This window comes from Diadema antillarum, unplaced genomic scaffold (assembly GCF_040938485.1).
Source record: "Diadema antillarum isolate AM-2024a unplaced genomic scaffold, OU_Dant_1.0 seq00001638_RagTag, whole genome shotgun sequence".
Lineage (NCBI taxonomy): Eukaryota > Metazoa > Echinodermata > Echinoidea > Diadematoida > Diadematidae > Diadema > Diadema antillarum.
The window spans coordinates 249,857-266,741 of record NW_027272344.1 but is presented as its reverse complement, the minus strand read 5'-3'; the positions used below and the strand labels follow the sequence as shown (position 1 = coordinate 266,741).

At 40.0% G+C, this 16,885-nt stretch overlaps 1 protein-coding gene across 1 annotated transcript in view; it reads left to right on the top strand.

The window, feature by feature from the left end:
• LOC139711295 (uncharacterized) overlaps nt 1–16,885 on the top strand; it is a 190,100-nt gene that overhangs the window by 130,846 nt on the left and 42,369 nt on the right. The window contains exons 20-21 of the mRNA XM_071623200.1: nt 11,725–11,798; nt 13,006–13,215. Coding sequence (XP_071479301.1) covers nt 11,725–11,798; nt 13,006–13,215 — 284 coding nt within the window. The remainder of the gene's footprint in view (nt 1–11,724; nt 11,799–13,005; nt 13,216–16,885) is intronic.

The window sequence follows — 16,885 nt, the reverse complement described above, 5'->3', positions numbered from 1 at the left end:
CAAGTGTATGGAGTAAGCACTTTGACAGGTAGAGTTTCTTGCCAAACATTAGTGCTTCTATTATATTGGTTAGAGTCAACTTACAAACATTATCTTAAATGCACATCTTACAAGCATTTTTCCCCTCTGCAAAATGAAAGAGAGCAGATAAAGGGCTAATAATGGCAGCTATTACTGAAGTGACCTTTTTGTGTCATGGAGACTTTTAACGTAGGGGATCAGAAATATTAATTGGTGCATTTTTAACCGCTGAATTGAAATGTCATTGTTGTATTTGTGTTGTTGTTTTATGTGATGCTTTTTTTAGTGAGCTGAAGAATACTATGGAAGGAGTATGCCAGCTTTTGATGTTAGGAACTGGATTCGTTAAATATTTGGTGGACAAACAGTTGGTGGCTTGCAGTGCTCTTTGCTGCGCTTGTGAGAAAGTGGGGGAATTGAGAGTAGGTTGGAGATGATTTGCTGCTTGTTAGGACAGCATCCATGTCTCAAGGGGGAAGAGAAGGCCACGTTAACATGATTACTTTGGATGATTTGAGTGTAGTGAGTTGTTTGCTGCATCACAGTGATGTTTCCTCTGTGTTCACATTGTAACTCTCCTGTCGTTATTGTGGTCCTACATCTGCGGCACACAATTACATCAAATTGTTTCAGTGTTGCAGTGACCTTTTGGGGTTTTTCTTTTCTTTCTTTCTTTCTTTTTTTTGTCTCGGGGTTTTTGTTGAGAGGGAACTCCTGGTTGAGATTCCCCTTCTCTAGGCTGCTTGGCCCATGGCTGCTACAGCTAGCATATTGAGAGGGGGAAGACCAATGTCAATAGTGGATGCCCTCGAGTGTGAAATGGATCAAACATCAGACTGATGCATGACAGGTGAGAAGAGAAAGGGGACCGTACCATCAGGGGTAGGAGGAGGGAAAGAAAGAGAGAGAGAGAAAGAGAGAAGGGCAGGTTTATAGTGATGTGCCAGGGAAGCCTTAAAGGGATGGTATAGTTTGGTTGAGATGGGGCTTCAGGTTTCCAACTTTTTATTATGAGATGATGAGAAACTTCTTCTGAAATATGAAAGAGCATAAAATTCTAGTAAAGAGAAAGTGAAAGTTTATTTGATGAAAATTTTTTTGAAATGGCCGAGGTACCCAAAAACAAAGAGATCCTAATTAAATGTGGGACCCACCTTTAATTAGGACCACTTTGTTTTTACTTTGTTTTTGGATATCTCTGTCATTTCAAAACCAATTTTCACCAAATAAACTTTAACTTCCTCTTAGAATTGTATGCTCTTTAATATTTCATATGTGGTTTCTAATTATCTTGCAAAAACTTCAAGTCTGAATCCCCCATCTCAAAGAAAACTATACTATCCCTTTAAGGGAGAAACAGGGAGAGAGAGAAAGAGAGAGAGAGAAAGAGAGAGAGAGAGAGGGAGAGTTGGAAGGAGAGAGGCAGAGAGAAGTGGGGGGGGGGAGGGAGCGAAAGAAAGAAAGAGCCAAAGAGGATATGATGAGGATACTGTGAAACAGAGAAAAGGAGGCTGGTAGAGATGTGTCAATAACAGATAAACTACGGCAGCAGGAAACAGAGGAAGAGAGGAGGAAGGGGAGTGAGAAAGGAGGAAGTGGGGGTGGGGGGGGGGAGGGGAGGAGGGAGGGGGGAAAGATCAGAGAGTGAGACGACAATGAGGGTGGGAGGAGAGAATCAATAGTACCCGATCTTGATGTTGCAATTTGGCGGAGGATGCGAATGCCTGCAATATTGCCCAGGGGATGCGGAGCATCTGGACATTCAAACTGGCACGACAGTAGCTACAGTCGCTCCCGAGGGATGCTCCTAATTGCCGAGTGTCATCAGCATTCCATCACTGTCCTCCGTCGATGTCCACCTCTCTCGATTTATTTCGAGTTCTCCAAACGTTTTCACTCCTCAGTGTGTATTTCTCATTTTCAAGGGACAATTTTGTGCAAGAGATGTATCGCAGTGATTTGTCATATCATCTGACTGCTTTCTATGTATATCCGCCTTTAGAAACACTGCTTAATTGTCAGAGATCTTCCAATATGCCCCTATGATTGGGATATGATTCTGGACATAGGAATTTGCTGGATGTGGCTCCTCGGCTTTGATTAATATGATCTTGGGATAGAGGAATCATTTTGCTTCTTTGGATTTCCACTGGGATCTGTTTCTTTGCAATTTCTGCAGATATGAGAATTGTTCCTTGCTTGGATTTATGATTGTATATTGTTGTGTGACTACAAGCATCTTGCTGTCCTGCGAGCTTCTACTCAATCAGCATCTCATAAAAATGTGCAATTTAGGCCCATCAACTATTCAGCTGTTTCTGTAGCTTTATCCCGCTATGTGCAGTTGACAGCGTCAATTTGGATTATGATGCTGCTGTTAAACTGCAAGTATCTACTACAAGCTTATTTGAATTTCGATACAACAATTCAATTATTTTTACCCTGAGGAGTAAGTGCTTTTAGAAGCAGCAGTTACACCATTATGAATAAATTTGTGGCAGAAAAACAATATCTTGAACAACACACTTTGGGTGGATCAATTTTTGCCAGTGATTACAAGATTTTTGAAAGTCAATAACAAGCTCCAAGATGCAAACCTGCGTTGCAACCAAAAATCTCTGTAGTATAATGAATAGTGTCTGAAGTCAACTGCACCAAACATGGAAATGGTAATGGTTGTTTGAAAAAATAGGGGTGTTGAAATATCGAGGGGTATAGATATTGCACTTATGGACATTTTTAAAAACACAACATTTCCTTCTTTTTAAAAAAAAATCTAGGTCTGGAGGACTTTATATGTGAGGTTGATTTAATTTTTCTGAGCCTGCTCTTAAGTCTTATCAGATTGTTTCTACTTCTTTCAAAGTAGATGTATCATTATCAGTCTGCAAGAATCTTCAGCCCATTGAAGGAGGCAGACTTAATCAGAAAAAGAAAAAGAAGAAGGATTTAGCTGAACTGATTGAATGGTGATGAAATTATAAATTACAGCAATGGCAAAGCTGATAGGGAATGCGATTACCATTGCATCATCGTTACTACACGATAGTGATTGTGTCTTTCTTTCTGGCATGCTTTAGAATGGGAATGGTTCGAGAAAGAGCATTGTTGTCGTAGAATGTGTTATTGTATAGTACTACATCTTTAAGGTGGAAATGGACTGTCTGCACGCAGAAGTATGTTCAGTCAGCTTTGTAAGAGTCCTTTGGATTACATAAAGAACGGAATTTTGTTTGTTTGTATGTTTTTTTGTAAGGCTGATGTTGCCAGGCTATGTGAGGGTGGAATCCTTTCGGTGATTGGAGCGTAATTAGATCACACCATTCGTCATGGTCTGTCAGGACATGTGCATTTGATGTGAGCCACGTTATCAGAATGTCGTCCGGCGTGTGACAACTCGCATCGTTGGAAGAACATCATGTATCAGGGAAGAATGTTGGCCGTCCCATGATGGGGTGTTTACCGCTCTGCGAGTTCTTTGGAGATCAGTTTGTTCTGAGTGTTGTGTCACTACTATTCTGATTATGGTATCTTGTTGATTTCATGCTTTCCTGGTTAAGAAATGAAAAACTTTCGTCGTACTGGAATGGGCTGGAACAGAAATTGCATCAAATTGACCGAGCTATCTTTGTTCTAATAATAACAGTAAAGGAGATGATGATGATAATAATAATGATAATAGCAATAATGATAATTTAATGAATATGGTACTAAAGTAACTACAGGACTGTATGATTATTATATAATTGTTGAAAATGAAAATGGTATTGTTATTGCTTTGTCAATATCTCATTATTTGTACTTTCATTATGAAGTAGATTACATATATATTTATAGTCACAGAGAGCAAATCAAAGGAAAGCCTTATTCCTCATTATGATACCAAGGGGCCTGAAGTTTTAGAGTGAAATAGGTGGTGTTTTGGTGCAATTTTACATCCCCAGTCAAAGCTCCATTTAGCTATTCTGAAGATTGTGACATTATTGCAGCATTTACAGGTTTTTTTATCTTGCAAACATTCCTGAAAGCCAATTCCGAGAATAAGACTTATAGAGAGCAGCAGTGAGCGCTGTCGTGTAGGTTAGGACTGAATAGGGAAAAAAGAGTTATTTCAAGCATGCAGTTATTTTGATGAAAAAATAATGATGGAAAACCTCTCATAATGCCTTTCAGATGAGCTGCGTTGTATTTAGGCAAATCCCACTCACTGTTTTGTGGGTTAGAGGTGAAGGTTTACAAGTGGCCCTGATTCTCTGTGGAGAGTTTGCTGAAAGACATGTTTATTCACCCCTCTCTCTGTTATTGGAAAGGAATGCCATGTGTGTGTGGGGGGCCCCCAGCCCTCTGGATTGCCAGTGGCAACTGGAAGCTGAACCAGTGACCCAGTGGAATGCGTTTGTGTATCAATGTCCCTGTCAGTGCGCAAGGCTGATCATAGGATTGTCGGCTCTAGTTCGTTAGCTGCCCTGCCAGTGGTGTGGTTCTCCTTTCACTACCAATCGACATTCCAGAGGGTACTGGAAGGATTCCTGCGCTAAAATCTTTTCCTGCCCTGGGACTTTTGCAGCTGATTCGCATCAAAAACATGATATTCACCCAGGCCTTCCGGCCATTTGGACCCAGCAAGAAGGGTCTGTTTCACAACAACCCGACGTTCGAGATGGTGCAGTACCCGCAGCGCCGCTCCAGCACGGAGGACCTGACCAAGGTGACGGCTGCCAAGCCGCCAACCGGCCGCACGAAGCGCAAAGTGATGAGGCGGACCAACACGGACCCCGGACCTCTCACCTCGGACATTCTCACCATTTTGCTGGAGCAGCTTCCCCAATGTCCACGTCTCGGGCAGCTGGGCAAAAAGACGGACACTTCTCCATCCTCCGCTGTGTCTCCTCCACCGTTTCCCATTCCATCCGCCACCGATACCTCAGTTTCCAGCCAGACTGGAAGTGTTAATTCGTCAACAGTTCCAACCATACCGACGGCAACATATCCTTTGAGTGGACATTCGCAGAATTTAGTTGGGACCACCCAAAGCGTGCCCGGGTCTGCCCAAAGTATGGCCCCGCCCTATTCTGTCGCTGCACCGAACCCCATGGCGATAGCAGCCCATGCAACATCGCTATCATCCCCAGCGTCGATGTCATCTTCCTCCATTCCGTCAGCTAGGCCCACTCCGCCCATACCCATCCCGACTCAGTCGCAGAACGTGTCGGCTCTTTCGCCGCAAATCCACAAACAGAGTTATCTGTCGTCTTCACTCCCGGATCACAGCGAGATGACGCTGCGTTCTTCTTTGTTTGGATGCGGAACACCGAAGCATCCGTCGCATTATTCAGAGTCGGTAGCGAATCAGAGAGGAGCGTTAGCCGCTGTCGGACCAACATATCCACCTGAGCAAGTTCCATATCAGTCCTCTTTTGGCCAGAAAAGTGAACCTTCATTTCCGCAAGATCAGCCCAGCTGTCAGCCCAAGATAGTTGTGGCATCCAACTTTGCTGCCCCGGCGCATTCTGCCGCAGCCCCTCAGTTGTCATGGCAACAGGTGCATACTCAAGGTACTCTCCCTTGTGAAGTACCATCATTATCATCATCATCATCATCATCCATTCGACCATCATCATCATCATCATCATCACCTTCGGCATCTCTCGCTGCATCCACATCTTTTAGTTCTCCATTTGATTCTACAACATCTTCATCCGTTGCTGCAACAGTATCAACTCCCTCCACTTATGTTGATGTTGGAGGCAAGGCAAAGAAAGTATGGAAACCTGCAAAGTATCATCCTCCACCTAGAACATCCTCTGTGAGAGCAAACGGTATAATTCATAATCTTTATCTTGTAATGTAGATGGTATAATTTCTGTCATTTATCTCCTATAAATACATTATTGTGTCATAATGTGTAATACATTGTAGATGATGTCTTGTTGTTTAAATTCTGGGAAAGATAAAAGAAAAATTACTGAAATATTCTAATTGTCTTTGTTGATTCAAATCACTGACACATAACTTGTTTCTACCACTGTCCAAGGGAAATATGCTCATCATCACTCAAATCGGCTTGTATGCCAGTGAATTAAGTGCAAATTGACGAAATCAAGCTTGTGGAAAAAGTACAACCATTACTGAAGTCTCTTATGTGTCAACTGATGGCATATAAACAGAATGATGGGAGTTCTAACTAAAAGGAGAATCTTTTCTGTTTCTTTTGGAAGACAGTTGAAATTTTATGTTCATGTTCAGAATTTTCCTTTCGTAATTTTTTTATTTTTATTGTTCTCATATTGCCTTATAATAAGCAAGCACCTCTTCCATAATGATGGATTTTACTTGCATATGTTACGGGAACCATACCAGATTCCTGTAGCGTCAACTCATATGGGAACCAAGGGGGGCATTTCATGAAGCGTTTTGTCTGACAAATTTGTCTTACAAATTTGCTCTCAGCCATTCAGATGCAAGGATTTCAGTAGCTTAAAACATTTTGTCCGAAAAAATATCTGACAAAACGCTTCATGAAATGCCCCCCTACTGGTATATGTACAAGATTCCCAAATTGTTGGTAAGAGTGTCAGCATTTGTGGCCTAAATTCATGTTAATTTGTGTTACGCCTGCCAGAAAAATAACTTTCATTTAAAGATTAGAGTTTCTTCTATCAATGTCTGTTCTTATTCTGTATCAAAACCGTGTGTATTTTTGTCTACCTTTTAAATTTTTTTTCTCTACCTTTTTCTAACACAGTTAGTGCACCTGTTTTTGCTATAAAACTCATATAAAGATGATACGTAGCAATCAAGGCTGAACTCACTGAATGTTGACTTTCGTTGACCCCATTCGGGTGCCTGTATAATGTATAACAAAAGAGTTTGTGAGCCCATCAGTGCACGCTCTATTCATATCTCATGTTAGATCAATATTTTGCATTGCTCTATGGCACATGCAGTTGACTATGGAAGGGGGAAACATGTACTGCTGGACTGCTTTCACACAGGCACATTACCAACCTGTGCATTCTTTGTCGATGGTACTTAGTTAGTACCATGATAGCCAGAACTTCAAGTAGTACTGCAGTGGACTCACGCTAGTTATCACAAACTTTGCTGGGTTGTGTTTCAAAAACCCAGTCCAATTGCTGTTTTGTCTTTGTTTTAGTGAGTATTAAAGTGTATTCCATGACTCATAAAAGTATAAGGCAAAGTGTACATTTTATGGATCCTTGCTTGTTGTTGTTGGGTTTTTTTGCAATGCATTTTTTCTCAAAATAACTTTTATGGCTTTTCGCTGCTTACCTTTAAGCACAACTTTTCAGAAATGGTAAATATACAAGAGCACAAAAATAGAAATGCCTGCAGATCTTTATGTATTTAGTCTGTTAGATTGGGAATCTTTTTTTTTTGTAGGAGCTGTATGGCAGAACATAGCCACAATTCTTTCAACAGAATGATAAAATTCCATCTGGAGATGCAGGGAGAAACCTCAGACTGATAGATGTACATATTACTTGATCCAACTTAATCTTGCTGGTCTCTGTCTAGAATTCTTTTCAAATTATTTTTCACTTCGGAACCAATTTCAGACCCGTGCCCTGTTATGTTGCGGCCATCTCGCACTCTGTGGCGTTCCTCCGGGCCAATTTGGGCCGCTAAAAATAACATTTAGCTTTGCACGCCAGCCAAGCAAGCCAGTATTTGCAGCCTGTGTAGATGTCGGGCGGGGCGGCGTAATAACAACCCGATCTTGTTTTTTTCCATTTGGGGGTGGGGGAGGGGGTCATCGATACCTCTCGGCGGAATTCAGTCCGCCTCATCAGTGGAAGGGTGCTCAAATTAAAGCAAGCATAGAAGGGCTGGGTAGGAGACCAGGGCCCCATTTCATAAAAAGTTGATATGATAGCAACTCTTGCTGGAATGGCAATTGTCATGGTAACGACAAGAATATAGCTTCCTGATTGGCTGTTGCTATGGAATGTTGCTGTTCCAGCAAGAGTTGCTATCCTATCTAAACATCTTTATTGAAATGAGGCCCTAATGATACCTCCTTTCAAGAATTATCCTTCCTTGCCTCTTCCCATCTCAATTGGTGCTCATTCCTATCACTTCTCCATGCTTTAACTGCTGAATGCTCCTCCTTTTATGCAGCCTTACCATTTCAGCTGTCTTTCCCTGTAATTCATAGAATTGAAATTATTATTTGATAGTCAAATCAGATCAAATTAAACTGAAGATTCTCTGTTGTCACTTCTGTATGATTATGCCTGTGCAGTTTCAACAGCAAAAGTACGAGCAGTCATTGTCAAAACTTTGTATACGTTATTTTATACTATTAGTCTACTTTGATTTGCACGAGATGATAACACAGTTATGAAAATGATTCCAAAGTTTGTGTGTACTGGTGATTAATTGAGAAACCCTGTTTTTCAATTTGAAATAAGCCTCCAATATTGCTTTTCGCTAAAAGAAAACTTCCCAAGACTCCCTTTGAGTACTAAACCTTGGATGTACTAAAGGAAATATTTTCAAGTAATGGAAGTTCCAATAATTGCAGTTATTGGAGCAACATTTTTGTTATGTTCATGGCTGATTCGCTGTTTCTTTAATGTCACCTTTGTAGTTGCAGTTATTGCAGCTTTCTGTAATTGCAATCATTTTGATTATACACTTGGGCTCTTGGTGTCATATAGTGATCAAGAATGTGACACAAGATAAGTTCCTCCTTACATTTTGTAATGTATTTTTAATATGAGATATAGGCAAGAGAAAATAATTTGTAAGAAGTGTCTGCAGCATGGATGGGGGACATGGAGGGTGTGAAAATAGCGAAGGAGATGCCCGGCTTGACGGATGGTTTTGAGAGAAGCGTGCTTGTAGTCAATGAGGCACGGAGAATTAGGGAACCGACTTATGAGATACTGAAGACAGATGGCAGATGTGTGTTCCTCTCCTCATTTTCACTTCCTTCCAGTATGTTCCATTATGATCATCGCGAATGATGCTACCTTATGCTGATGAGCGATTATGTTTACGATTAGAATGAAAACTGCAAAGCAGTAATGATGCTAATTATTTGATAAAGTAGTCATGATTGTGTCAGTAAAGATCAGACTCAGCGATGGATGTGAGGTTGCATGTTGGTATCACTGTGTGGATATATTACATTTGTAGGTGTGATAATATTTTAGCATGATAAGAGTAATGTTTTTAGGTGCTAGGTGTCTGAAAATACCATGAGATGCATATGAGGAATAGCAAATAATATCTTCAAAGACTGGACATATATAAGTTACAGATGTCTTATTTCAAGAATCATGAAGTTGTCATATTTCATTTACTCTCTGTCACTGAATTGATGAATGATATTGTATTATTTAAAAAATAGAATCTGTAGTCGTGTGTTCACTTTTTTTTTATTAAGATGAACTGGTTTTGACAATATATCACAGACTAAGATTTATAATAATATGTTTTAGGTTGTGCACTTGTTATGTGTTACTAGATTCAATGTTCAAAGCCAGAAGAACAGTACGTCCCCTCCCCTTCTCTCCCACTCCCCCCCCCCCCAAAAAAAAAGAATCTGAGACATTTAAAGAGCAGCTGTATAGTGCAGCATTGATTAGGGCAGTTAGGACATAGAAGCAGAATGTAAGGTAGAAGTGAACGTAGCAATTGAATGTCACATGCATCTGACAAGGCATGAAATTTAGGAAGAGAATGTAGCATTTTCTGATTGTTTGAAATTTATTTTCATATTTTTGGTTGGGTGGTACATATTACCTTTATTTTATTGTGTAAAAGCGTGGTAAGATGCCATTTCTCATGAATGTAAAGGGTTGTTAATGGTAGCCAGAAAGTCAGGTTGACATCGGAGACCAGCAAGCGTGTCATGGCTGTCACGGGCTGATGAAAAAGAGCACATGTCAGAAAAAGATCCTCATATTACTACGCTGGTTAAACGACTTCGCTGCTACTGAAATGTCTACTGTAATTTGATTTGCTTGGTTAAACATCTAGGAGGCTCTACCATGGGATGAGGGTTGTAACTGTAGAAGACGTGCCCGGCTAAGCCATGAAACACACTGATATCTCCTAGTGCACACTTGGGTAGATCCTCTCTAAGTTATTTCATTTTGAATCAAAATACATCAGATCTTGAAACTCATTTTTCAGTGTAATTTCTAACAAAATCATACAAAAACACCCCAGTCAGTGTTCAGTTTGGCAACATCAGACACATGGGCAATTGTATCATATCCTGCAAGAGAAGCACTCAAAACATCCAAGAAGAGAAATACAGAGTGTGCAGCATCACTCACGAATCATGTGATGTAGGAGATAAGTGCTCGAGATAAGTAGGAGCCCTCAAATGTATAACTCTTTGGATATCTGCCATCTTGTGCTGGAAGTTAGCATTCATGTACAACAGAGGAGTGTGGGTATGATATCAGATTGCATTAAGGGTTCAACTGTGAGAAATTAAAAGATGCTGTCACATTCCTTTCCCCCAGTAGAGTCTGTATAAGTAGTTCAAGGGCCCTTACAGTTGCTTCCAGTGGAACAAGTGCCATTTACAGCTGAATGGCAGAAATTTAATCATATAGGCTGATTTATTACAACTACTGGTAGACATTGTCATTTGAATGTATGCTTTGGGTCTTGTTGGGTGTAATATAACATACATTGTATAATGTACCATTATCTGCAAATAACATTTTTAGCACATAAAGGAAATGTCTCACAGGAGAAAACCAATCATTTACACTGTACCTGTGGTCTGTATTCTTCTTGACTTGTCCTTTTTTAGCATGAATTGTTATGATTTTACTCAATAAGTTTTTTTCTGTTCTTTGCTTGTAATATGTAAAAGTTATATGAGCTCTTCATGAAAGTTTTGCTGCAGTACGTATATTTCAGAGTCCAGTGAAAATTTGGACTTTAAGAATTTAATCCTTTGAGATTTTATTCATTCAGTGCTGTTTGTGTGGGAAAAACTTTGCAGCACCAAAAGAAGCAGAAAAAGTGTGTTCCAATTTGGGTATGTTTATGTATTTATTATGTTGGTCATGTACAAATGAAGTAAGAAAATAAATACAATAGATGTAAAGGTGGTCGGCAGATACAAGGAAGAATGCAGCCCAGAGATGATCATCTGTTTTGGTCAATACGATGGACAACCTCCCACTCCAGCCCAGTGGATTTACTCTTTCCTATTTCTGTTTTAGGATAAGAATCACCACGGATTCTTGCTCCTAGGAGAATGATTTTGTGACGAAGTGGAAGAGTATGTCTACTCTGTCCTTTCAATATCACCACTTTGTCTTGCTTCCATGTAATGTCATTTATGTGATGGTTATAACTGTGTCCATTGTATATTAATGTACACTGTACATGATGTGTCAATATCAGCTCTAGATGATAATTTCTTTTCACACTCCAGTTGTAAAATGCAAGCATTGTGAATGTGGTTCAGTTTTAACATCACCTCACTATTCAACTGATGTACTGGTGTGTGTTGGAATCGTAATTTGATATAATATGCTGTATTTACACCCTCAGCATTGATTCAGCTCATCTTCAATCATTGCATGTCATTTTTCATTCCATAGTTTGGAGTGGTTATATCCAATATATTGGCTGATTATGCATAATTTTGTTTTAATCTCTTCATTTCTTTGTCTTCTGTCTGATATTGCTTCTGTCGTGCAGCCTCATCAACAGTCACCAAGCCGACGGTTCCTGACAGCAGATATGATTACATGAACCAGCTATCGACAGCCGATGTAAGTGGTACCATATCTGGGGAGATGTGATCTGTCGATGTGATCTGTCTGTCTATATATGTCTATTTGTTTGTGTATTTCTCAGTCTATATATCTGTCTGTCTGTCTGTCTGTCTGCATACTGGTCTGTTTGCTGTGATGTGTCAAGTGCTATATTGAACATATAGTACAGTTTGACCTCTCCTATCCGGACATGTTGGGACCAGCGCTCATCCGGATAGGGATTTGGCCGGATATGGGAGACTCAATGTTTGATAGACACAGCTGCCTACCCAATGGTAGCTACATGTACATGTATTAATTTTGCGTGAACATGTCACATCCTCGTCACCTCGTCTGCATTCAGAATTTTCTGATATTTTGCTCAATGAACGATCGCCTGTACCGTGCCCTGATTTAATGAAAAGTTTTATGTCCACATTCTCGATGTGATTTGGGGGTGGTGAATGTCTGAAAGCATGTTATTTAGATCAAAATTTGATGTGAATGTATGTTTATGTTTGGAATAATATATAGTGTACAGGAGTTTAGAATTCCCCTTTCCCCATAATAATTAGATTGAAGAAAAAAAATCATGGCGAGATTGTGTCCGGATAATAGAGAGATCCAGATAAAAGGAGGCCGGATAGGAGAGGTTGGACTGCATTACGATGGAATCGATGCAATAACCAGAGAAGAGCACGTGTTTGTTCTCTTCAACTATACTCTAGCATGTGTACATTTTATATACTGATCATCTAACAAATCAAATATACAGATTTTATGGAGATCTAATTGAGGAACAGCATTAAGAAGACAAATTATATAAATTCTGCAACATAGTGAAGAGTAAAAGAAGGTATCAAGCTTCATATTTTGTTATGACCTGCTGGAGATGTTTAGAAAATACATGTCAAAAAGTGAGTAATGTTGAAATCAGTTTTCAGAACATGTTCATCATGGCATGGTAGGTCTCTTGTTGTTTTTTTTTTTTAATTTCAGTGAGGATGGGTCATACGGGCAGATTTTCATATTTTGTAACAAATGAATATATTTATACATATATATATACATTTTTTTTTTCCTGGAGATTATATTTTTGTGTATTCATCTGGGCCTTACATACAATCATTCTTAATTGAAAAATGTGCCTCTCTCCTACATAGTATGTGAATACATATCGATGTACATGAATTATTGCATTTGTTGTGTTGATATACATTCACAGCAGAGGTCGAGTGCCGAAAAGAAGCCGCGAGAGGTGAGGGAGCCAGACGCCTCATACAGCAAGAGCCTGCCGGAGTACAACCCCATCAAATCGCCGAACATCAGCGATGACCGCTTCGACGACTTTGACTTCACGCCACCGGTCATCGTGCCTGTGGCCAAACAGGAGGTACTGCCCCCAGTTGAACGTTCTCCCTCTCCCGGCAAACAGGTGGGCTAGCCAAGATCTTGTAGAGAGAGAAAGGGGGGCTGTGGAGTACCTCCATCTCCACTCTGCCCCCGCAGCACGCGTACACGCACGCACCGTGCTGGAGTGAAATTGTGCAGTGAACCTTTAAAACATGGCATACTGTCCTAAATTTAACCATTTTTTCCTTCCTTGGTTTGGCACAACTGAATGGTGTGAATTTATATCCAGAGTTCCTCTTTCTTCTTCTTCTTTTTTATTCTCCTTTCCACCTCATTTAGGAAGAAAAGATTAATTCTAAAATTTTAAGATGGCCTTGGAGCATATGTAGGAAGTGATCATATTTTTTCCTGATCAGAGAACATTCAATACAATTACATCAGGCAGTTGTAGGAGGTGCTCCTAAAAGGAAAGTTGTCCACTTTAGAAGTGGAAATAAGGTATCATACAATTTATGGGTTTCTCATGGTATTTGAGTGAATGGAATAAATCCTTTGCCAATACATTATATCAAAATTTGCAAAGAATAAAAAAGCTTCCTTATCCGACAAGGACAGGTATGTTGGGTGTCTGATAATCAGAATTTCAGAGAACATTCAATACAATTACATTGATTTATTTTTTGTGGCAATCTTGTCTTGAGTCTGTAATGTGCAGCCTCCATGCAACTGCATGTTTTACAACCGTGAATTTTCTTTCATATATTCTAGTTTGTGGAAGGGGTTTCTGTGTGAATCTTGTTTGGTGATCTGGGAATGAAGCTAATTAATGTATAATATGTATGATTATTCTACTGGTATCTTAGCATGTGCTTGTCTGTTGGCAAGTGAAAGAAAAAAAAAATTCAAGCATGTTCCCACTTGTGGTAGCAGCATGCATGCATCAGCTCTTGAAATATGCTCACATAAACTTGTATTTGTATGTTTGCAGAATGCCAGGCAAAAATTTCATGTTGTGAAGGATATGACATCCTTGTGCAAAGCATTATGTGCAAAGCATTATGAGAGAACTGCTGATCTTTAATTAACAAACATGTTGGAAAAAAGGAACCAGTGGGACACGAACCTGTCATCTACTGCTTTACGGGCAGCGACACTACCACCAGGCTGTCCCTGCTTGCCGGCAGTGCGAACCTGAACCTTCACCCCTCTGAATAATATCTTTCATTCAAAAAGTTATGTGTCTGAAAATTGATCAATATGTTACAGATATCATGATCAGTATGTTTATGACCACAATAGTTTTACCAAAAAATTTCGGCATGCAGGAACTGTAAGATGCTGTAATGAGTATTTTGTACATATAAAAATGATTTTTTTTTTTTTGGTTTTTGTGCTCAGTCATGTGCAGTATGTCACAACATAACTCTATACCCCCATAACTACCACAGTCATCAACAGGTTATGTTTTAAGGAAATCTAGGAATCAAACCATTTGTTTGGCATGCAGAATACCGAGAATTGAATGCATTTTACATCTGCAGCCTTTTGCAAACATCATGAAATTTTGTATGTTTACAAAATAATGTCTCCCAGTATACTGTATGAAATCTTAAGTCAATACACCTTAGAATTTTTTGTTCAAAGAAATGAAAAACCAACTCCGTATTAACCAAGAATACACAAAAATGTTTGAAAAAGAAATGGTTTGATTTTTTTTTGTCTGAATAAATTCATCGTAAGTCTATAGTATTATTTTCCCCTCCATCATAAAGAAGTTTCTAGTTCTATTATTTAGAGGAAAGGTCTTCAATATACCAGCTTATGAAAGGACCATTGTTGTAAAAGGGACACACAGTCTGTAAGCATGACTCAAGAAACAACAACAGCAACAACAGAGATTGCCCATGAAAATTTGATTTCATTGTCAAGGAGGAGTGAAGTCTCTCAAAACAGTACTTAACTTTAGCAGAAGATTAGATGGGTGTGTGCATAGTCCCGCGTGCTGTTGTATGAATTGTGTCGGACACAGTCACGAACAGGTGCATGATGGGGGGAAAGCAATGGGTTGATGACTTATCGGGTGCCAATTCCAGCAGTGCCAGGAATGCAGGAATGTATTCTGGCCAGATTGGCGCTGTGCTGCTGTTTTTAAAGGTTACATGTAAAGTTGGCTGCCAAAGGACAGAAGAACTAAATGTAAGGGAAAAAAATACACAATTTGCAAGTCATTGAAACTGATAGATTGGACACATTTCTTCAAATTCTTGTGATATATAGCTAAATTTGGTTGCGCTGTTTCATCTCGGTAACTTCAACTTTTATTTTAGTTGATACCAAGGCCATGCTGTACAAAATTAGATTATGACTGTACCATTCAATTTCTCTCTTCTACTTTTGTGATTGATTCAAATGCAAGTAAAGAAATAAAAATAACAATTGTGAAATAGTTCCAAATAGTCATTGGAAGGTGTGTAGATATTTCCCATTATATGACCAACAGCACTTTTATGTAAATGCAACTATTGCAATACTCTGCATTGCAACAGTAATAAAGTTCCCCGAGCAAATGGCGCATTGCCCAGACAGAAGGCAAAATTGAATTGACAGCAGCGTTGAGGTATTACCGCAGAATGAATGCACAATTGTGCTAAATGAGTTTAGCAATATGCATTCTGATCGATGTGACATTTGCAGCGTGATCTGTAGCATGCAGGCAATATTAATGTGTAGACAGACACGTCTGTGAAAATTATCCCACTTTAATTGGAATTTGATGAAAAACCACCTCTAAGTGAAAAAAAACCCCCAAGTCTGTAGAGGGGGTGCCATGTTTTGATAATTTTGGCAGTGATTGAAAGTTTCATGTCATTCCCTGCTTTCATATATGTATATATTTTTAGCTCACCTGAGCCAAAGGCTCAAGTGAGCTATTGCGATCGCCCTTCGTCCGGCGTCCGTCGTCCGTCTTCCGTCGTCCGTCGTCCGTCGTCCGTCGTCCGTCGTCCGTCGTCCGTCGTGCGTCGTGCGTAAACTTTTTACATTTTCATCTTCTACTTGAAAACCCCAAGACCAATTTTCATCAAACTTGGCAGGTAGCATCCCTAGGGGGTTAGGAACTCAATTTGTTAAAATGGGCACCATGACCCACCCAGGGGGCCCCCAGGGGGGCCCAAACCCCCCAAATTTAAGGAATCTTTAAAAATCTTCTTCTCTAGAACCAGAAGTGATAGAGCTAAGTTAATACTATGAGTTAGTTCATTGATGACTGTAGTTTCAAGTTTGTTCATGGCAGAATCAGGGATGCCCCCCTTGGGACCCAGGGGAGGGGGGTGGGGAGGGGTTCTAATGGGGCCTAAATTGTACATTTTCATCTTCTTCTTGAGAACCCCATGACCCATTTTCACCAAACTTGGCAGGTAGCATCCCTAGGGGGTTAGGAACTCAATTTGTTAAAATGGGCACCATGCCCCACCCAGGGGACCCCCAGGGGACCCCCAGGGGGCCCAAATCCCCCAAAATTAAGGAATCTTTAAAAATCTTCTTCTCTAGAACCAGAAGTGATGGAGCTAAGTTAATACTATGAGTTAGTACATTGATGACTGCAGTTTCAAGTTTGTTCATGGCAGAATCAGGGGTGCCCCCCTTGGGACCCAGGGGAGGGAGGTGAGGAGGGGTCCTAATGGGGCCTAAATTGTACATTTTTATCTTCTTTTTTAGAACCCCATGACCCATTTTCACCAAACTTGGCAGGT